Genomic DNA, 26,161 nt, shown 5'->3' on the forward strand with positions numbered 1-26,161 from the left:
CCAGGGCTGCAGAGGTCTAACAGTAGGTCCTGGAGGTTGGTAACCAAAAGATTTTTGGGATGGAACGGGGATATGCTTTTTGAGCAACTCATGGAATCGCTACAGATCAGAAAGTTTGCTATGGCTGGGGATCTGCAAAGTCTGAGATATGGCAACCAACCCTGCAGTGTATATGCTGCAGAGAGACCTTCTCATGTCCCCTTGCACGGGCAAAAGCATAACTGACCCTGTCGTTGACTTTCGAACCACCCATGTAGATGCATACCAAGTTAGAATGATTGTGGGGGGATCAAACAAAACAGATGTCTGAGAAGGGTAGGATCAGCATCCTTGTTGGGACAACGAAAGAGGTCCATCTGAATCACAGGACAGGATGCAGATCATGGGGAAATCAAGAGGTATCTCTAGGAACACAGGCTATAGGAGGTCATTGAAGGTCCTTCAGTAGAGTACTGAGTCGGATTCCAGCTGGTCTATCCAGGTTTGGGCGATGTGCAAACAGTCAAATGATGGTTGTTGATCAGAGTTGAGTGACATGCGAGAGTAGTAATCTGACAGATTGTGACTGCAAATTTCCCAGAAGCTGCTGTCATCTGACCCGCATCGGTGGGACGCCAACTTCCGTCAGGAGGCTGTCAACAGGGCTTGTGCAGGAGGCCCCAGTTGCCAGTGCAAGCCAGTGTGGTGAACAAGGTCCAGCAAACTTAGTATAAATGGTGCTGCTGGACCATAGGCAACACGTCCATAGTCCACGCGAGATAAAACCAACGCTGTGCAGAATCTCAGAAGAACTATGCTATCCATGCTCCATGAGCAGTTACTAAGACAACAGAGTGTATTTAGCTTCTTCATGCAAGTTACCTTGAGCCAGCAGACATATGGCACCCAAGTTAGCTTGTTGTCACATAAAACACCTAATAATGGAAAAATTTCAACAACTTTAAGTAAGCACAACTCATGACTTTGCAGGAGAAAATTAATAGCTGTAATTCACAGTCAAGTCATGTACTCTCCAGACAGGCCCCTAAAGTTAGTGCTCAGCAGTGCGCAGTGATGCAGAGGCATAGTACAGGCAAAGATCATCCACATACAGTGACAGAGAGACTGTGGGGCGCACTCCATTTACGATACCACCGATGGTGATAGCGAACGGCATTATGATCAGAACCCATCCCTGATGGACTTCAGTTTCCAGTACATACTGGCTGTTGAGAGTCGATCCTATCCAGACCACAAAAAGCTGAAGAGAGAGGAAATTCTGGATGAAAATGGGTAAACTATCTCAGAAACTGTGTTCATGCAGTGCAGACAGGATGTGCTGTCACCAAGTGGCATTGTATACCTTCTGTAGGGCAAAGAACACAGCAATCACATGTCAGCAATGTGCAAAAGCACTGGGCACTGCACATTCCAAACAACACATGTGATCTGTGATGAACTGGAAAGCCTGAAAGCCACTTTGGAATCATGACATATGGCCTCTGAATATGATTAAAAAGCCTGAGGATACACATCATGCTGTCGGCACAAAGATGTTTGAGCATTTGGTTCTGGATTTTGTTGGGTCTAGAGGCCGTAATTCGGCACACTGACAAATCACTGCAGAGTTCCCATTCATTCACTTGGGAATTTGTATGATAGAGAGCCATGTACATTGAAGCATAGTGGGTGGCACTCAATAAGGTGTTACTGGATGAAGAAATAAGGATGGTAATTAGTGCAAGCAGACATTTCACCTAAGTGTGCCGCAAAACATTCAGCAAGTACCATGGAATCAGTTCAGATGACACCATTGACAAGGATGTCAGGAACCACCATGGGTGGTATATTCTTGCATCACATGTATTGCATTTCAGGTGGTATATTCCTGATTTCTGATACAGATCAATTTTTCCTATTGTTTTTGTGAAGTATTTCTGAACTGAGTTGTTGGTTTGGTGTGTTATTTTTATGCCTTGTTTTTTGAAAATATTGGATATTCTGTGTGGGTATTTGTGGTTGTGTGTCACTGTGTACCATCTTTTATTTTCTGTTTCTTTCACACTTTGCGTTGTTTCTCTTCTTGTATTTTCTTGTATTTGTGTGTGATTTTGTCCTTGTGTTGGTGACAGATGGGTGTTTGTTCTTTTCTGTTTCTTGATTTTCTTGTTCAGCTTTGTTACCAAGTTCTCTTTGTATCCATTGTTTGTGGCTATTTGTATTATAGTGTTCATTTCTTTTTTGTAATTGCCTGTATCTAATGGTACTGTGTTAAGTCTGTGGAGCACGTACCTAAGTGCAACCTGCTTTTAAGAATTGGGGTGTTGTGATGTCCCATGTATACTTGTGTCTGCTGTTGTCGGTTTCCGGTATATGGCAAATGTGTGTTCGTAGTTTTGAATCTATATGGTGATGTTCAAGAAATTTAACTGTTTATTTTGCTCTTTCTCTAATGTAAAATGTATCTTATCATAAACAGAATTTACGTTTGTGTGTAAGTGGTCAATTTTATTGTTTGGTTCATCTATCATGCAAAAGATATAATCTGTTTATCTAATCCAGTATAGGACGTTGTACCTATCTGGCACTATTTTGTTAAAATATAATCTGTTCTACATGGTTCATAAATATGTTTGCTATGGTTCCAGACACGAGATCCGATTGCTAATTCTTCACTTTGTAAATATAATTCATTATTGAACTGAAAATAATTCTGTTCTTTTGTTCTTTGGGGTCCGCAGAGAAACACTATGTAAAACCCATAAACGAATCACTAGAAATCCTCCATATTACGCAAAAGAGAACATTGTTGAACATCCTTGACAAAACAGAGATATATTCACAAGCATACAGCAATCCAACAAATTTATTGAACGAACAAACTGACCTAAAGCACAAAAAGTATAAGAAAACTTTGTTCACATTATATATCAGGAAAACGGGTAAAAAAAAATAACATCAGTGACCCTAATCATCATGATCATGATGATGATCATCATCATCATCATCATCATGATTTCCTTCCAGTGAGCCGGGTAGGAACTTTGTGAACAATATGCCTCCATTGGTTAATGTCCTGGTATAGCTTTTCCCTCTCCACTACATCCCATGTTATTCCTCTCCTCTTGAGATCTTCCTTAACCTGGTCCGTCCATCTCTTTCTAGACTGCCCAATTGGTCTTTTTCCTGGTACCTCCATCTCCAAATACTGACGTGGAGTTAGAGTTGGGTGCATTCGCTTCACATGACTGAACCACTTCAACCACAAAGCATTCATTCTCTCCTCTGTAGTCAATGTCACCTGCAGGTCTCTCCTTACATAATTATTCCCGACTCTGTCTCTCCTAGTTTTTTTGTAGAGCTTATCTAAGGAACTTCATTTCACATGCTTGTATTTGACTTTCTTCTCTCTTATTTATGACACAGGCCTCTAGACTAGACATCATGAGATAAGTTTTATACATGGTCTGTTTGGCTCTACTTGCTTGTCCCGGATTAGATTTTGTACTTGGTGGAAGAAGCTAGATCCTTATGTTATTCTGTTTAAGACTTCTAGTTTGGAACTTCCATTGCACGATATGATGCTACCTAGATAATTGAATCTTTTCATACATTCAACCTTCTCCCCCTCCAGTATGATGTGACAAGGTATGGCGTACTGCTCATCTTCATTACCACTGTCTTGTTCCTACTCACAGTTAACTTGAATTTTTTAAATTGTGCGTTCCAGTAATCTAGTCTCCTCTGAACCAATCTCCATTTCCATCTCTCCCCAAATGGCGATGTCATCAGCAAAAACAAAAGCGTTGACATCTTCATTTTCTTCTTCCTTGATTTTTTTCATGACTGTGTCCATAAATGTAATGAAGAGTAAATGGGAGAGTGAACTGCCTTGTTGAACACCACTCTTTGTCTTAAACCATTTTGATCTTCCATCTCCTACTTGTGCACTGCTCTCACAACCATCATACAGCATCTGGACTTTTTTAATTAATGAATCAGGAACATTGTTTTCTCAAGCATTTCCATATTTTATCCCTTGGTACATTGTCATATGCTTTCTCCAAATCCACGAATACTACTATCAAGTCCTTTCGTTTTTCCCGATATTTCTCCATTAACTGACGAAGGGAGAAAATGAGATCTTTTGTTCCCCTATTACTTCTGAACCCATGCTGCTCTTCCTCTAATTGGTGTTCTAGAATTTTCCGCAATCTTTTTTTTTTTTTTTTTTTATGACCTTTTCCATTATCTTAAGGCATTGTGATAACAATGTGATTCCTTGGTAGTTAATGAATTTCTTTCTACTACATTTCTTGAACAATGGTATTATAATTCCTTTTTTCCATTCATCCAGCACTTGTTGTTCTCTTTCCGTATCACCCCCAGCAACCAGGGTCACCACTGTATTCCATGGATTCCTGTGGCTTTAATCATATCTGCTGTCAGCTCATCTACTCCAACTGCCCTCCCACTTTTCATCTGTTTCAGGGAATTCTCAGTTTCTAATTAAGAGACTGGATCCTGCTCTTCCTCTAATTCAATGACTTCAGTGTCACTGTCTTGTGCACCTTCCCCATTCAGTAAGATTTCAAAATAATTCATCATCTCTTCTCTGATACCAACCATGTCCCTGATAATATCCCCATCCTCTGTATCAATTGCTTTTATGTCTTCTCTATCAGATCTTTTACTTTTCAATAACCCATATAGCAGTTTTTGATTCCCTTCGCTATCCTGTTCTAGTTTCTGGGTGAATATTTCCCAACTCTTCTACTTTTCTTCTAACACAATTCACTTTGCTTGGAGTTTTTTTTGTCGGTATTCCTATTTCAGTGTTGTCACCTTGTGTTCATCTTTTGGTGTCAGGCCCTGGTTACAATTTCTTTTTTCAAACTCCATGTTTTCCTTTGCCATATTACATTTTTTAATTGCATCTTTTACTCTATCATTCCACCAAATGGTTTCTTTGTCTTTCACTTTACCCTTTGTTTTGCCGCATATCTGCACGGCACTGTTAACTATTGATGTTTTAAAAAGGTTCCACTCTTCCTCTACTCTACCCCTTTCAGTTTTTGGCAATTTTTGTGCCACTAGATTTTGGAAACTTTTATATTTTCTTCTTCTTTCAACTTCCACTCCTTAATTTTTGGCTTTCTTTATACAGCATTCAAACTTTTCATCTTATAATTTTGATCAGCTACTAGTAACCTGTGGTCGCTATCCAAGTGCTCACTTGGTATTCCTTTAGCATCCCTTACTTTTCCTTCAATTAATTTGTCCATTAATATATAGTCTATAACTGTCTTAGATTTGCCATCCCAGCCACATCTAGTGATCTTATGGGTAGATTCCGTATGCAAAGATTTAGAATTTCTTCACCCTCAACATTGCATCTTCCGTGTCCAAAATGGCCCCATCACCTCCTCATATTCATTTCTATCCGTGCCAATCTGAGTTTCAGATCCTCAATTATCATAATGTTATCTTCTCTTACTTGGTCTTCCAGTTCTTCAAGGAATTTTGTTCTCCCCCCCCCCTCCCTCCCCCCCTCTCACTGCACCCTTGCTGAGGTGCGTATACTTTGAGTATAGTAAAACTATTCTTCCCAAGTTCACTCTTGTGCTAATTATCCTTTCACTTACAAAGCTCACATCTGTAACTGGGTCAATGTCGTTGTGAAACACAAACCCCACTCCATTTTTTGCCTATTTATTGTGACCCTGCCAGTATAATTTGTAACCACCTCTCAGCAATTTAGAGTTTTTCCCTTCCACTTGGTCTCACTCAATCCGGATATGAATCTTTCTCCTCTCCATCATGTCTACAATCTCTTCAGTCTTTCCTGTCAAGGTTATTACATTTCATGTTCTCACTCTCAACTTCTTTTTGTTGGGTTCTAATTTTCTGTTCTTGTTTAGTGTATCTTTTTGTGTTCCTTGGTTTTTCTTCAGGCTGTGAACAGCTGTTATTCGTTCCAAGGGAACAAGAAGTTATCAGGTATTTTTAATCCGAGGTTTGTTCTTTGATTGAAAGCAACGACAACTTTTTCTTGTCTTTAAACAACATATATCCCTAGTAACAGCAATAACATGAGTAGTGTAAAACAGACAGAACACCAATATAAATCAAAAAAATAATAATTATTACAAAAAATTAAAAACATAAAATAAAACTAAAACTAACTTTAGGCAATAACATAATTAGAAACCAACCTATATGAAAAAATAATAATAAACAACTGAATTTCACACATCACTTATTTATAATCTATAATATTTATAATTTATACTATGTAAACATGTAACATCGCTGACCCACTGTTCCAACTGTTAGAAAAGTAGCATATCAGGTAACATCTGAAATACATCTCCACTCTATAACTGAGAGAAAGTAATAATTCCAAAACAGACAGGATATGACAGCAACGATGTTACGTGTAAGGTAAAACACCTAATGATATATTAATTTTCAGATCATTGTTACAACAATTATATTAAGACCATCGCTTATCTATGTATTTACAGGCACCTGATGATGGCAACTTGCCGAAATGGGCTCATTGTGAACGAGATAAAATATAAACAACTTAAATACAGCAGTGAAGCTAGCTATTATTCATAAATAATTATGTTCTGTTATTAGCTCTAGAAGCCTGACTGTCTCTTTGATGTATTCATCTGGGAGTGTACTGTGGCTCTTAAGATTCTGTCCTATAACGTTTATTGTTTCAGTTATTGGTATATTGGAATACATATCCTCTACATCAAATGATAGGAGCGTGGCTGTGTCTGGAACTTGTATCTTTTATGTACTGAATCAATTGGTGTTTCTTATAGTCCCTGTCTTCTTGTAATTTGTAGTTTTCTGATAAGATGGATCTTGCAAGTGGGTAAGTGGGAGCGTTTCTATACTTCACAATAGCTCTGATGGGGAGACCTTTCTTGTGTAGCCTTGGTTGGCATCGGATGGAAGGTGCACTGAGATTTGTTTGGATCAGTTTTCCTTTTTCATTGTTTTCTACTGTATGTTCAATGTCTTTCAGAGTGTTTCTCATATTCATTTGGATTCTGTTTGTTGGATCCAATTTTAATTTTATAATTTTATTTTTTGTGATGAACTCTTCTGTCTTACTGATGTATTACTCTTTATCCACGAGAATCACTGTGTTTCCTTTATCTGCCTTTGTCATGATGATGTTGTTTTCCTTTAGTTTCTTTCTAAGTTTTGTCAGTGTTATAGAATCTGTATTGTTTCAGTTTCTTCTGTTTTCTTTCATCTCTGTTATTATGTTTTTGATGTCATTACTGACTAGCTCTCTCATCAGACTAATGTTTACCTCATATATTTCATTTCTGTTTTCCTATGTGAGAATGCTTTCTGATTCAACAATGAGGTGTTCTATGTAATTTTCATCTAGGCATGTGCTGACATTGTGTTTCAGACCTTTTTGGGTAGTTTCATTTTTTCTGTTTGCAAAATTAGTCCCAGTGAGGTTGACCAGTATTGGATAGACCTGGTGCTTTTTGTTATACTGGGTGTCATGAGTGGCTGTGCTGGGTGTGTGTTTAGCTTTTAAATTTGCAATCTTTCTTTTGTGATTTTTTTCATTTTTCTGTCTGCATATGTATGATTTTTAATCTCGCTAACAAGATGGGAGAAAACAGCGGTATTATTCAGAACACTCATAAGATTAAGATGTGCTTTATACAGGGTGATTCAAAAAGAATACCAGAACTTTAGGAATTTAAAACTCTGCAACGACAAAAGGCAGAGCTAAGCACTATCTGTCGGCGAATTAAGGGAGCTATAAAGTTTCATTTAGTTGTACATTTGTTCGCTTGAGGCGCTGTTGACTAGGCGTCAGCGTCAGTTGATGCTAAGATGGCGACCGCTCAACAGAAAGCTTTTTGTGTTATTGAGTACGGCAGAAGTGAATCGACGACAGTTGTTCAGCGTGCATTTCGAACGAAGTATGGTGTTAAACCTCCTGATAGGTGGTGTATTAAACATTGGTATAAACAGTTTACAGAGAATGGGTGTTTGTGCAAAGGGAAAAGTTCTGGATGGGCGAGAACGAGTGATGAAAATGTAGGACGCATCCAGCAAGCATTTGTTCGCAGCCAAGGAAAATCGACTCGCAGAGCTAGCAGAGAGCTGCAAATTCCACAATCAACTGTATGGAGAGTCCTACGAAAAAGGTTAGTTATGAAACCTTTCGTCTGAAATTGGTTCAAGCACTGTCTGCAGCTGATAAGATTAAAAGAATCGATTTCTGTGATTTTATCCTTGCTCAAATGGAAACAGATGAATCTTTCGTTTCAAAGATTGTGTTTAGTGATGAAGCAACTTTCCACACTAACGGGAAAGTCAACCGTCACAATGTCTGTATATGGGGCACTGAGAATCCGCGGGAAACAACTCAGTATGAACGTGACTCGCCTAAGGTGAACGTTTTCTGTGCCATTTCAGCCAATAAAGTTTTTGGTCCCTTTTTCTTCGAAGGTGCTACTGTAACTGGACTACAGTATCTGGAGATGTTAGAGAATTGGCTGTTCCCTTAGCTCGAACAAGAAGCACAACAATTCATATTTCAGCAGGATGGAGCGCCACCACATTGGCACTTATCTGTCCGTAACTACATGAATGTCAACTACCCGAGGCGATGGATCGGCCGCCAGGCAGCCCGTGACAGAGCACTTCATCACTGGCCTCCAAGAAGCCCTGATCTTACCCCCTGCGATTTTTTCTTATGGGGGTATGTTAAGGATATGGTGTTTTGGCCACCTCTCCCAGCCACCATTGATGATTTGAAACGAGAAATAACAGCAGCTATCCAAACTGTTACGCCTGATATGCTACAGAGAGTGTGGAACGAGTTGGAGTATCGGGTTGATATTGCTCGTGTGTCTGGAGGGGGCCATATTGAACATCTCTGAACTTGTTTTTGAGTGAAAAAAAAACCTTTTTAAATACTCTTTGTAATGATGTATAACAGAAGGTTATATTATGTTTCTTTCATTAAATACACATTTTTAAAGTTGTGTTATTCTTTTTGAATCACCCTGTATAGTTCCCAATTTAGGATTTGCTTTTTGGCATAAAAAGACTGGATTTCATTGTGTAGCCAAATTTTTTGAGTTATTTGTTTTGTTTTTTGTGCACTGGCAGAATTGTTTTTAACCTGTACATTAATATATTTAGGTATAATATTATTTGATCTGCAAGTATTGTTAAACTTTATATGTTGGGTAGTTTTATACAGATTGAGATGTATTAAGTTTTAAGAAGATTGCACAACTGTGTTCGCTACAAAAGGCTCAACTTGTGGCAGACAGGAGACTGGTTCTTCCATCATGACAACACACCTGCACACAGCCATCTCTGTTAGACAGTTTTTGCTTAAAAATGTTATGGTTCCGCCTTCACATACACCTTAATTGCCCGACCTGGCTCTGTGAGACTGTTTCTTATTTCCATGCATAAAATGGGGCATGAAAGACACTGATTTGGCAACACTGAAGAAGTCAAGAAAAAAATGAAGGAGGAGCAGTTAGCCATTTCTGAAGATGAATACAAGAAATGTCTTGAACAGTGGAAGCACCGGTGGGACAAATGTATTAGTTGTAATGGTAAGTATTTTTAAGGGGATAAGGTTGTTTTGTAAACAATTAGAAAATATATTAACTTAAAAAGGGGTTCCCCCCCACCCCCTCGTACATAGCTGTAGACCATAATGCATGCCAAACCTCTATGCTAACACCATTATCGAGCAGCTGTTGTTGGGGTTGACAAAGATTACAAACAACCTGTCAGTTGGTATCTTAAAAGTGCATCGACCATCACTGACTGCAGGAAACTTTACAAGGCATACAAGTTTCTATTTTGGGGGCATATAATGCCTAAAAATGAACAGGGTTACCGTAATTTGTCAATACCAAATGGTGTGGTTTAATACTCTCAAGGTACAAGCTCTCAAGACAATAAATTATTAGACGATAAAAACTAGACAATGAGAAGGAAATCAAGTTACTCAAAAAAATAAACTTACGCTTTCTTCTGTCAGGCAACTTAGGCATAGGAAGGTTTCCATGTGGTGATGTATTTGCCAAACCCAAAACATCTGGTGGATCCATTGGATTACGTAAGTAGACTTCATCAATAGCTGCGGGGCTGCCCCAGGATTCTCCACATGGTGCACCGTGACCTACAGACAAGATGTATGTGTGTATGGTATGTGCATCACTCCTACCTAATGTAACAGCACTTTCCTACATGTCATTTCAGAAGAAAAGGAATAACCAAAGTACACTGTTTCTCATTCTAAGAATTACATAAAAAATAACTTAAATGTACTAACCACATTTCACGACAAAGATTACACATGTTCCAGGGGCAGAAGCCAAAATGCTCTCTCTCCTCCCCCCCCCCCCCCCCCCTCCATATTATCTAGTCATACCTTTCCCTAAGGCCAGTAAATTGTATCATCCTTTTCACTTTTATCTGGGACTGAGCAATGAATGTATCTACAAAGACAAAAAAAAATTGGATTTTAAAGTTTTTACTTTAGAGTGACAATACAGACCGTTCAGTGTAAAATATTGTGACCAGAGGTAGAAGATGCATTCTGTGACTTCCACAGCAGAGCATAGGGTAGAGAGCAGTTGCTATGTTACCCAACAGAGAGCAATGCAGCTGCAAACTATAATAAATACAGATTGCTTTCCAAGAATTCCAATGAGCAATCAAAAGTGAATTCCTTGAATGAATGGCACAAACAAAAGCAACATATGAGCGAGACAAATGGTGTTGTTCTATGTTGACCTTCTCCACTCTCATACCTCCATGCACACCACTGTCCATATTAAACTTACCAACTACCAACCGTACCTGCATTTCAACAGCTGCCATCCGTTCCACACCAAAAAGTCCCACCCACACAGTCTGGTCACCCAAGGATGGTGTGTGTGTAGTGATGAGAACTCTTTGCTTAGTATGTTGAAGGACTTTGAAAGGTATTCACAGGCAGGCAGTATCACCCAGACCCAGCCCACGAATAGATTTCCTGTGTTTCAAAGGAGGCCCCCCCTCCCCCCGGCCAACCACCACCTTTTTCAGCACCCAATACTACAATACTACCTGAACTAGAACAAATGAATCACATTCATCATCAGAGCTTTAATTATCCATTTCATTTCATGCCCTGAAATAAGGGTCATCCTACCCAAGATCCTTCCCACTATTCCTAAAGTGATGTTCCATCACCCACTGAACCTCCACATCTCAGTCCATCCCTATGCCACTCCCAATCCCAACTCTTGCCATGACCTACCCAATACACCCAACCAGCAGTTCTTATTCCAGTCCTGTCAGAGATTTATCCTACCCAATCAACAGCTGGGTCATATTTGAAAAATAGTCATGTCACATACGGACTCTGCTGCAGTCTTTGCATAGCTTTCTATATTGGTATGACTACCAACCAGCAGTCTGCTAATGTTAATGGCCACTGCAAATAGCATTGGGGAGAGGCTACAATCCTGTCTCACTCCCTTCCCAACCACTGTTTCCCCTTTCATGTCCCTCGACTCTTACAACTGCCATCTGGTTTCTGTACAAATTGTAAATAACCTTTCGCTCCCTGTATTTCACCCCTGCCACCTTCAGAATTTGAAAGAGAGTATTCCAGTCAACATTATCAAGAGCTTCCTCTAAGTCTACAAATGCTAGAAACATAGGTTTGCCTATCTTTAATCTTTCTTCTAAGATAAGTCGTAGAGTCAGTATTGCCTCACGTCTTCCAATATTTCTACGGAATCCAAACTGATCTTCCCCAAGGTCGGCTTCTACCAGTTTTTCCATTCGTCTGTAAAGAATTCGCGTTAGTATTTTGCAGCTGTGACTTATTAAACTGATAGTTCGGTAATTTTCACATCTGTCAACACCTACTTTCTTTGGGATTGGAATTATTATATTCTTCTTGAATTCTGAGGGTATTTCGCCTGTCTCATACATCTTGCTCACCAGATGGTAGAGTTTCGTCAGGACTGGCTCTCCCAAGGCCGTCAGTAGTTCTAATGGAATGTTGTCTACTCCCAGGGCCTTGTTTCGACTCAGGTCTTTCAGTGCAATGTCAAACTCTTCACACAGTATTGTATCTCCAATTTCATCTTCATCTACATCCTCTTCCTTTTCCATAATATTGTCCTCTAGTACATCGCCCTTATATACACCCTCTATATACTCCTTCCACCTTTCTACTTTTCCTTCTTTGCTTAGAACTGGGTTTCCATCTGAGCTCTTGATATTCATACAAGTGGTTCTCTTTTCTCCAAAGACCTCTTAAATTTTCCTGTAGGCAGTATCTATCTTACCCCTAGTGAGATAAGCCTCTACAGCCGTACACTTGTCCTCTAGCCATCCCTGCTTAGCCATTTTGCACTTCCTGTCGATCTCATTTTTGAGACGTTTGTATTCCTTTTTGCCTGCTTCATTTACTGCATTACTTCATTCACCCTAGAGCCATCAAATTTGTCATACAGTCTTCTCAAGCTATATTTTTCATGAAATTTTATATTGTTAATTGGAAATGATGTCTATCTTTTTATTTTCTAAAACCTTTTTCTAATTGCAGGGGCATATTGCTGTGAAGTTCCCCTGGAATGGTTTTCTTTCTTTTGTTGTTACATCTATTTTCTGGATAAGTCTGTATTTTCATGTTGGTATTTTCTGTTCCTTTAGCTTTGAATACTGGCACACTTCATCATCGTGGTGAGGGGGAAGTACTGGAAAAGGAGAGAAATAAAATGACTGGATGTGATGGTGGAATGACGGCTGTGTAGTGCTGGAGTGGGAACAGGGAAGAGGCTGGATGGGTGAGAACAGTGACTACCGTATTTACTCGAATCTAAGCCGCACTTTTTTTCCGGTTTTTGTAATCCAAAAAACCGCCTGCGGCTTAGAATCGAGTGCAAAGTAAGCGGAAGTTCTGAAAATTGGTAGGTGCCGCCACAACTAACTTCTGCTGTCGAATATATGTAGCGCTACACAGGCATGCCTTGCAGGCACAAAGATAAATACTGGCGCCAAAACTTCTGCGCCAGTAAATAAATTTTAAAAAAGGTGGAACATGAGCTTTTTTCTCCGCCCCGAGTTTCGACCACCGCATTTTCATACATTATCCAACGAAGTAAATACAAATTTCGTATTGTTCATCTTTGAATGTAGCAGCATTTCAATGTACTACGAAAATCCAACTGGCAAGATTGTTTGGGATGTTTGTCAATATGGCCAACTCTTCGTTCTGAATTTTTTCCTACCTGTGAGAAGAGATGGTTGCTAATACGAACTTTTATGAATTGTGCATCACATGCAGTATTCTCTTCACCATAAGAATAATACGAATATAAACATTTTGCCATGTATTGTTTCGTGTTTGCTACTATCTCATTTAAATTCTGTCTGCCTAATAACCTTCGAAACTAGTGTGAGACAACAGCAAATGGGGGAAGAATATACATATCATGTCATGTTTATATTCGTATTATTCTTATGCCGAATAGTGATACAATCAGAAATGAACCACGGCAATTGATAGATTTTTAAATCTAAGATGACTCTAATTTCTATGCAGAATGTAATGTACATGAGAAGCGTCTGCAAAGATCTTCAAACGGAGAAAAATTTTAGCTAAACTCTCGTTCAGAACATCTAACATACGCAGTCTATTATTTGGTTCTCGTTGATCATTATCAAAGAAAGCAGCAGTGTAAGTAACAACAACAACTACCAGTCTCTTGCCATTGTTTCGCTAATGAGACACTTCCTCTATTTATTTTATTGTAAGCGGGGCTAATGCGCACAAAAAGCAAGCCTCGTAAACACTCATTATCAGAATGCGTCAAACAATGCATGACACAGTACAATAATGCATTTTCAGCTTAGAGTGATGTAAACACCTATAACAAAGAGAACGGCGCTTATCAGATCAAAGAAAAATAAGCAATCGATTCAAACCAGACGAAGCACATGAAAAAGGAAGGGTATCCGTATAAATACGGACGGAGCGACTGGCGCATAGCAATGGCTACCTGGTAAAGCTTGACTGCTAAGCTTACGACTCGAACCAAACTACTGTAGCTGTATCGTCATTCATTCGACCTAAATTGTGTCTCATATTACAATAGACCAACTTTTTTTCGATTTGGAGGTGCGGCCTAACATTTTTCAGGTGCGGCTTAGATTCGAGTGCGGCTTAGATTCGAGTAAATACGGTAACTAAGGGTGAGACTTGGAGGGTTACAGGAACGTAGGATCTATTGCAAGGAAAGTTCCCATCTGCGCAATTCAGAGAAGTTAGTGTTGGTGAGAGGGTTCCATATGGCACAGGCTGTGAGTCAGTCATTGAAATGAAGGATGTCATGTTTGGCAGCGTGCTCAGTAACAGGGTGGTCCACTTGTTTCTTGGTCACGGCTTGTTGGTGGCCATTCATGCTGACAGACAGTTTGTTGGTTGTCATGCCCACATAGAATGCAGCACAGTGGTTGCAGCTTAGCATGTAGAACATACACTGGTTTCACAAGTAGCCCTGCCTTTGATGAGGTAGGTGACGTTTGTGACCGCACTGGAATAGGTAGTGGTGTGAAGATGCATGGGATAGGTCTTGCATCTAGCTCTTTTACAGGGGTATGAGCCATGAAGTAAGGGGTTTAGGTTGGGAGCAGGGGTTGTGTAGGGATGGACGAGTATATCGTGTAGGTTCACTGGACAGCAGAATACCACTGTGGCAAGTGTGGTAAGGATAGTGGGCAAGACATTTCCCTTTTCAGAGCACGGCAAGAGGCAGTTGAAAACCTGGTGGAGAATGTAAATCGACTGCTCCACTCCTGGGTGATACTGAGTTATGAGAAAAACGCTCGTCTCTGGCCGGACGGTGGGACTTCGGGAGGTGGTGGGAGAATGGAAAGATAAGGCACAGGAGATCTGTTTTTGTACAAGGTTGAGAGAATAACTACTGTCTGTGAAAGCTTCAGTGAGGCCCTCGGTATGTTTCGAAAGGGACCGCTCGTCACTGCAGATGTGACAACCACTGGTGCCTAGGCTTCATGGAAGGGAGTTCTTGGTATGGAACACATGGCAACTGACTAAGTGGAGGTATTCCTGGTGGTTAGTAGGTTTGATATGGGCGGAGGTACTGATGTAGCCATATCTGAGGTGGAGGTCAACATCTAGGAAGGTGGCTTGTTGGATTGAATAGGTCCAGGTGAAGCAAACGGCAGAGAATTTCTGGAGGAATTTGGATAGGGTGTCCTCAACCTCGATCCAGATCACAAAGATGTCATCAATGGATCTGAACCAGGTGAGGGGTTTCGGATTCTGGGTGGTTAGGAAGGATTTCTCTAGATGGCCCATGAATAGACTGGCATAGGATGGTGCATGCAGGTGCCCATAGCAGTACCCAGATTCGTTTGTAGGTAATGCCTTCAAAGGAGAAGTAATTGTGGATGGGGATATAGTTGGTCATGGCAACTAGGAAGGAGGTTGTCGGCTTGGAATCTGCCAGGCATTGCAAAAGGTAGTGCTCAATAGCAGTAAGGCCATGGGCATTAGGAATATTAGTGTAAAGGGAGGGGTCATCAATAATGACGAGCAGAACACCATGTGGTAAAGGGACAGGGACAGGGACAGGGACTGTGGAGAGATGGAGGAGGAAACGGTTGATATCTTTTATACAGGAGGGTAGGTTCCGGATAATAGATTGAAGGCGTTGGTCTACAACAGCACAAATTCGCTCAGTGGGGTCACAGTAATTGGCCACATTGGAGCATCCTGGGTGGTTGGGTTTACGGTTCTGGAATGGGACTGAGGATTTGAGAAGTGACTGGAGATATTAGTGTATTTCAGGAATGGAGTCACTGTGGCAAGTTTTGGAGGTCAAAGTATCTGACAGCTGGCGGAATCCTTCTGCCAGGTAATCCTTTTTGTTCAAAACAATTATGGAGTGTTTGTCCGCAGGTCGTATTATAAGGTGGGGATCAGTTTTTAGATGGTCGGCTGTGGTTCTTTCTGTAGATATAAAGTTAGTTTGAACGTTGAGGAGTTTGAGGAATGATGGTGAAATAAGGTTCGAGATTAAGAAATTTTGGAAAGTTAACAGAAGGTGATTTGGGGGCACTGGGAATGTATCATGGTTGGATGGAGGAGTGAACAGAGTTAGGCAGGGTCCAATATTGGGCTCTGCTTGAATCTGATTGGTAGGGTTGCTGGCGAAAAAGTGTTTCCACTGTAGGGACTGTGAGAAGGAGAGAAAGTCTTTAACAAGTCCTGCATGATTGAATTTGAGAGTGGGGCAAAAGGTGAAGCTTTGGAAAGAACTGATATTTCTGTGGGGCTAAGACTTCTGGAGGTAAGGATCATGAGTGTGTTACGGGTCTGTTTGGAGTCTGGATTCTGTGTGGTGATGGAAGAGAGTTTTGGAGGGTGAGGTACGTGTAGTAGGTCTATGAGACAGGATTTGTCAGCTATGAGGGGATGTGGGAGAGGTTTGCAGCTGGTTGCAGAGTTGGTAGGCAGTGGGACTCCAGTATGGGAGTATAAGTGAGCAGGGTGGATAGATTTCTGAGGTGGCATTGTGCATGTTGCTCTAGTTCCTGGAGGGCAAAGGGTTTCAGTGTGTGTTACGGGTTTCAGGAATTTGGGATTGCATAGCAGAAGAATTTTGCAGATGGCGAGAGGATACTGCTAGGAGGTTTGGCTTGATTGATATGGTGTTGCAGGACTATTTTAGTGAGGGCTAAGGACTGGCAGAATCTGACCATCACTAACCACCTACTCCAGTCCAGTCACAACCATCACCAATCCCATCAAAGGCAGGCCTACCTGTGAAACCAGTCATGTAATCTACAAGCTAAGCTGCATCCACTATGTTGCATTCTTTGTGGGCATGACAACCAACAAGCTGTCTGTGTGCATGAATGGCCACCAACAAACTGTGGCTAAGAAACAAGTGGACCACTCTGTTGCTGAGCCTGCTGCCAAACATGACATCCTTCATTTCAATGACTGCTTCACAACCTGTGCCGTAAGTATCCTCCCCACCAAAACCAGCTTTTCCAAATTCCGCAGGTGGGAACCTTCCGTGCAATACATCCGATGATCTCATAATGCTCCTGGCCTCATCCTTCGTTACTCACTGTTGTCACCCATCCAGCCTCTTCCGTGCACTACACAGCCAGCCCTCATTCCACCATCACAGCCAGTCTTTTCACTTCTCTCCTTTTCCGCTCCCCCCTCCCTTCCAACGCAGGAATAGTATGTGGGACAGGGATCTGGCTAGGGATAAGGAAACTTTTCTGTATAGACGCAGATGGAAGGATCCATGGTGGTGCAAAAATGCGAAAAATTATGTAAGAAAGTAGAATTATGTCTGAAAAATTACACAAAAATACACCCAAATAAGTGCGAAACGTACAAATAGGATGGACGCACAGGGTGGGAAAAAAAAAAGAGATGCAATCACAGGAAGGCGACGACAATGGAAGGCGAAAACTCACTAAAACTAGCGAGAAGTCACAAAGGTCAAAGTAGAGAATAACTAATCATTAATAAGTATATGTATATTACTGTGGGTAGCAGGACTGAGGGCTGATAAGCGTAAAGAAGGTGGACGGCAGATGTGACTGGATGAGATGGACTTAGCAGGTGTGAACAGGGATCGAACGGAGAACGTGTGGAGGGTGGGGAGAGGTTTGTAGTTAGAGATGTAAGATCATGTGGCACCGGACAAGTGCGGGAGATAACACGCAAAAATACGGGAACTGACACAGGGAGTATGATCAGTTTGAAGGTATAGGCTTAATTATATCGGCGGGAGTAATGTGGGACATAAGATGCTGCACCAACAATCAGCGTGGTCTTGAGGTCGTCTGTTGCGCACGGCCGAGTCAGTTGATAGTGTGTGGCTCATAAGTAGAGCGTGCAGTGCGGTTCGTAAGGCAACAAGAGGGACACAGGAAAGAAAAGAAAGAAGGATGCACTTTCAGTACAGCGATGCAAAAGATAGTAGTTACAAAGGAAAACAGCACAGGGTTAGGTTCAAAGGAAAGCCAGCAGGCAAAAATCAAGCGATGGGAAAACCATGACGGAATGTAACAATACCAGAGAAGGAAAGTTGCTACTCACCATATAGCGGAGATGCTGAGTTGCAATAGGCACAATAAAAAGATTCAAACGAACATAGCTTTCAGCCATTAAGGCCTTAGTCAGCAGTAGACACACATCCACACGCGCACACATACACAGTCATGCAAACCCATCTTGCACATACGTCTGCAGTCTCAGAGAGTTGAAACTACACTGCGAGCACCAGCACCAGTGCATGATGAGAGTGGCGACTTGGTGGGAGTAAGGAGGAGGCTGGGGTGGGGAAGGGGAGGGATAGTATGGTGAGAGTGGCAGAGAGTGAAGTGTTGCAGTTTAGACGGGGGGCAGGACAGAAGGTGCAGAGGGGGGAGTGGGTAAGTAGCAGAGAGGAGAGAAAGAAAACAAAAATAAATTGAAAGACTGGGTGTGGTGGTGAAATGACGGCTGTGTAGTGCTGGAATGGGAACAGGGAGGGAGCTGGATGGGTGAGGACAGTGACTAACGAAGTTTGAGACCAGGAGGGTTACAGGAACGTAGAATGTATTGCAGGGAAAGTTCCCACCTGCGCAATTCAGAAAAGCTGGTGTTAGTGGGAAGGATCCATATGGCACAGGCTGTAAAGCAGTCATTGAGATAAGGGGTATCACGTTTGGCAGCATGTTCAACAACAGTGTGGTCCACTTGTTTCTTGGCCACAGTTTTGTCGGTGACCATTCATGCAGAGAGACAGCTTGTTGGTTGTCATTCCTACATAGAATGCAGCACAGAGTTTGCAACTTAGCTTGTAAATCACATGACTGGTTTCAAGGTAGCCCTGCCTTTTTATGGGATAGGTGGTGTTAGTGACCAGACTGGGGTAGGTGGTGGTAGGAGGATGTATGGGACAGGTCTTGCATCTAGGTCTATTACAGGGGTATGAGCCATGAGGTACGGGATTGGGAGCAGGTGTTGTGTAAGGATGCATGAGTATGTTGTGTAGGTTCGGTGCACAGTGGAATACCACTGTAGGACGGGTGGGAAGAACTGTGGGTAGGACATTTCTCATTTCAGGGCATGACGAGAGGTAATCGAAACCCTGGCGGAGAATGTAATTCAGTTGCTTCAGTCCCAGATGGTACTGAGTTACGAGGGGAATGCTCCTCTGTGGCCAGACAGTGGGACTTTGGGAGGTGGTGGGAGACTGGAAAGATAAGGCATGGCAGATTTGTTTTTGTACAAGGATGGGAGGATAATTACCGTCCGTGAAGGCTTCTGTGAGACCCTCAGTATATTTAGAGAGGGACTGCTCATCACTGCAAATGCGATGACCATGGGTGGCTAGGCTGTACGGGAGGGATTTCTTGGTATGGAATGGGTGGCAGCTGTCGAAGTGGACGTATTGCTGGTGGTTAATATGTTTGATATGGACTGATGTAGCCATCTCTGAGGTGAAGGTCAACATCTAGGAAGGTGGCTTGATATGGATGGAGATACTGATGTAGCCATCTCTGAGGTGAAGGTCAACATCTAGGAAGGTGGCTTGTTGGGTTGAGTAGGACCAGGTAAAGCAAATGGGGAAGAAGTTGTTGAGGTTCTGGAGGAATGTGAATAAGGTGTCCTCGCCTTCAATCCAGATAGCAAATATGTTATCAATGAATCTGAACCAGGTGAGGGGCTTATGATTCTAGGTTTTTAGGAAGGATTCCTCTAGATGGCCCATGAATAGGTTGGCATAGGATGGTGCTATGCGGGTGCCCATAGCCGTACCGCAGATTTGTTTGTACGTAATGCCTTCAAAGGAGAAGTAATTGTGGGTGTGGATATAGTTGGTCATGGGGACTAGGAAGGAGGTTGTTGGGTGAAATCCATGGGGCATCTGGGAAGATAGTGTTCGATAGCAGTAAGGCCATGGGCATTAGGAATGTTAGTGTACAGGAGGTGGCATCAATAGTGACGAGCAGGGCACCGTGTGGTAAAGGGAAAGAAACTGACGAGTCGGTCGAGGAAATGGTTGGTATCTTTTATATAGGAGGATAGCTTCCGGGTAATAGGTTGAAGGTTTTGGTCTACGAGAGCAGAGATTCTCTCCATGGGGGCACAGTAACCGGCCACAATGGGACGTCGTGGGTGGTTGGGTTTATGGACTTTAGGAAGCATGTAGAAGGTGGGACTGCGGGGACTGGTAGGTGTAAGTAGAGAGATGGATTCTGGGGAGAGGTTCTGGGATGGGCCTAAGGATATGAGTAATGACTGGAGATCCTTTTGGATTGCTTGAACAGGATCACTGTGGCATGGTTTGTAGATGGAAGTATCTGACAGCTGATGGAGTCCTTCTGCCACATAATCCTTGCAGTTCAAAACAATGGTGGTGGAGCCTTTGTCTGCAGGCAGGATTATAAGATCGGGATTAGTTTTTAGATGGTGGACTGCGGTTCTTTCTGTGGACGTAAGGTTAGTCTGCATGTTGAGGGATTTGGGGAATGATGGTGAGGCAAGGTTCGAGGATAAGAAATTTTGGAAGTTAACAGAGGGTGGTTTGGAAGCAGTGGGGGTGGATCACAGTTGGATGGAGGAGGTTCGATATTGGTCTTTGGTTGAGTCTGATTGGTCGGGTTGGTGGCGAAAAAGTGTTTCCACTGTATGGACTGGGAGAAGGAGAGAAGGTCTTCAATTAATCCTGTATGGTTGAATTTGGGAGTGGGGCAAAAGGAGAGGCCTTTGGAAAGGACTGATATTTCTGGGGGATTAAGGATCCTGGAGGAAAGGTTCATGACTGTGTTGCGGGTCTGTTTAGGTTTTGGGTTTGTGTGGTGGTGGGATAAGGGTTTGTCAACTATGAGGGGTTGTGGGGAGGTTTAGAGGTGGTTGTATAAGTGGTGGACAGCAGTACTCCGAGACGGGAGTAGGAAGTGAGCAGGATGGAGAGCTTTTTGAGGTGGCATTGTGCATGTTGCTCAAGTTCCTGCAGGCCAAGGGTTTCAATGTGTGTTGTGAGTTCCAGGAATTTGGGCTTAAATAGCAGGAGAAATTTGCGGTTGTGGAGAAAGTACTGCAAGGAGGATTGGGCTTGGTTGACATGGTTTTGCAGGACTGTGTTGGTGAGAGCTAAGAATTGGCGGAATCTGAACAGGTGGAGGTCATTGTGGAAGGAGGGGTGGCAACCAGAGATGGGTAATTTGATGGTAAGGCTATTACGGGGGGATTTCATGAGACAAGCAACAACGCAGGAACAGTATATGGGACTGGGATCTGGCTAAGGATAGGAAACTTTTCTGTATTGATGCAGATGGAAGGAGCAAGGATCCATGGTGGTGCAAAAATTCAAAAAATTATGTAAGAAAGTAAAATTACGTCCGAGAAACTATGCAAAAATACGCCCAAAATATACATGTGAAAAGTACGAAAAGGATACACAGGAGGAGGGGGGGGGGGGGGGGGGGGGGATGCAATCTAAGGAAGATGACGATAGTGAAAGGCGAACACACACTAAAATTGGTGAGAAGTCAGAAAGGTCAAAGTAGAGAATAACTAATCATTAATAAATATATGGATATTACTGTGGGTAGCAAGTTTGAGGGCCGATATGCGTAAAGAAGGGGGATGGAAGATGTGACTGGATGAGGTGGATTTAGTGAGTGCGAACAGGGATAGAACATAGAACGGGTGGGGGGTGGGGAGGGGTTTGTAGTTAGAGATGTAAGATCGTTTTGGCACCGGAAAAGTGCGGGAGATAACACGCAAAAATTGGGAACTGACACAGGGAGTGTGATCAGTTTGAAGGTATAGGCTTAATTATATCGGCGGGAGTAATGTGGGACATAAGATGCTGCACCAACAATCAGCGTGGTCTTGAGGTCATCTGTTGCGCACGGCCAAGTCAGTTGATAGTGTGTGGCTCATAAGTAGAGCGTGCAGTGCGGTTCATAATGCAACAAGAGGGACACAGGAAAGAAAAGAAAGAAGGGTGCACTTTCAGTATAACGATGCAAAAGAAAGTAGTTACAAAGGAAAACACCACAGGGTTAGGTTCAAAGGAAAGCCAGCAAGCAAAAATCAAACAATGGGAAAACCATGATGGAATGTAACAATACCAGAGAAGGAAAGTTGCTACTCACCATATAGCGGAGATGCTGAGTCGCGATAGGCACAGTACAAAGATTCACACAATCATAGCCTTTGTCAGCAGTAGACACACACACACACACACACACACACACACACACACACACACACACACACACACACACACAACTTGCACACACGTCCGAAGTCTCAGATTGCTGAAACTGCAGGACTAGTTAAAGAACTCTCCTTATCCCGGTCCCTATAGTAGAAACACTTTTTTGCCACCAAGCCGACCAATCAGACTCAACCAAAGACCAATACTGAACCTTGGCTAACTCAGTTCACTCCTCCATCTAACCATGATCCACCCCCCTACCTCCAAACCACCCCCTGCTAACTTTCCAGAATTTCTTATCCTCGAACCTTGCCCCACCACCATTTCCCAAATCCCTCAACGTGCATACTAACCCTACAACTGCAGAAAGAACTGCTGTCCAGTATCTAAAAACTGATCCTGATCTTATAATCCTACCTACCGACAAAGGCTCCAACAACGTTGTTTTGAACCGCAAGGATTACATGGCAGAAGGAATCTGTCAGCTATCAGATACTTCCACCTAAAAACCATGCCACAGTGATCCCATTCCAGCAATCCAACAGTATCTCCAGTCATTACTCAAATCCTTAGGCTCATCCCAGAACCTCTCCCCAGAGTCCATCTCTCTACTTACATCTACCACTCCCTGCAGTACCACCTTCCATATGCTTCTTAAAGTCCATAAACCCAACCACTCAGGACGCCCCATTGTGATCAGTTACTGTGCCCCCACAGAGAGAATCTCTGCTCTCGTAGAACAACACTTCAACCTATTACCCGGAACGTATCCTCCTATATAAAAAATACCAGCCCCGACTCTCCACAGGTCCTTTCCCTTTACCACATGGTCACAAAAGTTACACACTCTTTTGCTTAAATTATTAATTACTTTTTATTTACCATGTTGTATTATGTTTCTGCAAAGTGCTTAAACAAATGAATATATAATTTTAAAATCAACCAATGAATGTATTTTTCAATGTGGCTGTCTGCAAGCCAGTGTGTCATTTTATATATTCTATGGACTATAAAACGCTACCGACTATAAGACTTAATTTTTCAGCATTTTTTTTAAAGAAAAACACATTTTTATGATTTTTATTACTGGACTGCAACGCCAGACAAGAAAAAGTTTATAAAACCGAACAGAGCTTTAAAATTCCTGAAAATCATCATCTGAATTTCTTCTTCCCCTTCTTCTTCTTCTTCTTCTTTTTCTTCTTCCTCCTCTTCATTGTCATTGTTGTCCACTTCATACATAAGACGGTCTTCATTGCCATCGAGAGCATTACTTACGCCACACTTCTAGAAGATTCAACAATAATGTCTTCTCTCATTCTAGACCATGATTATTTTACACACTGACATACTTATTTGACAGTAGTTCATTTTAAGGCTCCCTTCAGCGTGAATTCATGTTGGGTTTAATTTATCATCCGTCTGCTCCATTTCTCTCTCATATACATTTAAATGGTTTACTTATCAAGACATGAAGAGTTTGCAGTTATGAAGTAAGTCCTTCTGGAATAACAGCAAGCTCTGTATTTCCCTGTCCCAATTTCACTTTCACAAAATTTTTCAAATAATTAATAAACTAATTCAATAAAAGAAGAGAACTCTTCTTCAATTAAGAACTTTCCCTTCTCTTTTCATACTCTGTTAATCCATAATTTCATACCAGCCTTGTCCATACAGCACTTGTCATGTACGTGAACACCACCACATGGCAGTATTTCAGAAGATTTTGGCATTGCTTTGCACTTGAAAATGATCATTGGATTAAGTTTAGTACTGTCAGCACAACATGAAAGGACAACAGTGTACAATTTTTTTTCATGTCCATTTGTTTTAATAGTTACAGTTTTAGCACATGGCAACAGTTCTGTTACTCATCATCATCATCATCATCATCATCATCATCATTTAAGACTGATTATGCCTTTCAGCGTTCAGTCTGGAGCATAGCCTCCTTATAAAATTCCTCCATGATCCCTTATTCAGTGCTAACATTGGTGCCTCTTCTGATGTTAAACCTATTACTTCAAAATCTTTCTTAACCGAATCCAGGTACCTTCTCCTTGGTCTGCCCCGACTCCTCCTACCCTCTACTGCTGAACCAATGAGACTCTTGGGTAACCTTGCTTCTCCCATGCGTGTAACATGATCCCACCATCTAAGCCTGTTCGCCCTGACTGCTACATCTATAGAGTTCATTCCCAGTTTTTCTTTGATTTCCTCATTGTGGACACCCTACTGCCATTGTTCCCATCTACTAGTACCTGCAATCATCCTAGCTACTTTCATATCCGTAACCTCAACCTTATGGATAAGGTAACCTGAATCCACCCAGCTTTCGCTCCCATACAACAAAGTTGGTCGAAAGATTGAACGGTGCACAGATAACTTAGTCTTGGTACTGACTTCCTTCTTGCAGAAGAGAGTAGATTGTAGCTGAGCGCTCACTGCATTAGCTTTGCTACACCTCGCTTCCAGTTCTTTCACTATGTTGCCATCCTGTGAGAATATGCATCCTAAGTACTTGAAACTGTCCACCTGTTCTAACTTTGTTTCTCCTATTTGACACTCAATCCGTTTATATCTCTTTCCCACTGACATTACTTTTGTTTTGGAGATGCTAATCTTCATACCATAGTCCTTACATTTCTGATCTAGCTCTGAAATATTACTTTGCAAACTTTCAATAGAATCTGCCATCACAACTAAGTCATCTGCATATGCAAGACTGCTTATTTTGTGTTCACCTATCTTAATCTCACCCAGCCAGTCTATTGTTTTCAACATATGATCCATAAATAATATGAACAACAGTGGAGACAGGTTGCAGCCTTGTCTTACCCCTGAAACTACTCTGAACCATGAACTCAATTTACCGTCAATTCTAACTGCTGCCTGACTATCCATGTAAAGACCTTTAATTGCTTGCAAAAGTTTGCCTCCTATTCCATAATCTCGTAGAACAGACAATAACTTCCTCCTAGGAACCCGGTCATATGCGTTTTCTAGATCTATAAAGCATAGATACAATTCCCTGTTCCACTCATAACACTTCTCCATTATTTGCCGTAAGCTAAAGATCTGGTCCTGACAACCTCTAAGAGGCATAAACCCACACTGATTTTCATCCAATTGGTCCTCAACTAATACTCGCACTTTCCTTTCAACAATACCTGTGAAGATTTTACCCACAATACTGATCAAAGAGATACCTCTGTAGTTGTTACAATCTTCTCTGTTTCCATGTGTAAAGATTGGTGTGATTATTGCTTTTGTCCAGTCTGATGGAACCTGTCCCGACTCCCAGGCCATTTCAGTTATCCTGTGTAGCCATTTAAGACCTGACATTCCACTGTATTTGATGAGTTCCGACTTAATTTCATCCACCCCAGCTGCTTTATTGCACTGCAATCTATTGACCATTTTCTCCACTTCCTCAAATGTGATCCCATTTCCATCATCATTCCTATCCCATTCTACCTCGAAATCTGAAACATTACTGATCGTATTTTCACCTACATTGAGCAACTCTTCAAAATATTCCCTCCATCTGCCCAGGGCATCCACAGGATTCACCAGCAGTTTTCCTGACCTGTCCAAAATACTTGTCATTTCCTTTTTACCTCCCTTTCGAAGACTGCTAATTACACTCCAGAATGGTTTTCCAGTGGCTTGACCCATAGTCTCCAACCTGTTTCCAAAGTCTTCCCAAGAGTTCTTCTTGGATGCTGTAATTATCTGTTTGGCTTTGTTTCTTTCTTAAACATAACTTTCTCTGTCTACCTGAGTTCTAGTATGTAGCCATTTTTGATATGCCTTCTTTTTCCTTTTACAGGCTGCCTTGACTGTGTCATTCCATCAAGCCGTTTGCTTCATCCTACTTT

General features: G+C 41.8%; 1 protein-coding gene across 3 annotated transcripts in view; it reads right to left on the minus strand.

Annotated features, from left to right (window-relative positions):
• LOC126473599 (activated Cdc42 kinase Ack) overlaps positions 1-26,161 on the minus strand; it is a 516,119-nt gene that overhangs the window by 194,539 nt on the left and 295,419 nt on the right. For all 3 annotated transcript variants that reach the window (XM_050100753.1, XM_050100752.1, XM_050100754.1), the window contains one exon: positions 10,031-10,186. In XM_050100753.1, the coding sequence (XP_049956710.1) occupies positions 10,031-10,186 (156 nt within the window). The remainder of the gene's footprint in view (positions 1-10,030; positions 10,187-26,161) is intronic.

Source organism: Schistocerca serialis, chromosome 4 (genome assembly GCF_023864345.2).
Source record: "Schistocerca serialis cubense isolate TAMUIC-IGC-003099 chromosome 4, iqSchSeri2.2, whole genome shotgun sequence".
Classification (NCBI taxonomy): domain Eukaryota; kingdom Metazoa; phylum Arthropoda; class Insecta; order Orthoptera; family Acrididae; genus Schistocerca; species Schistocerca serialis.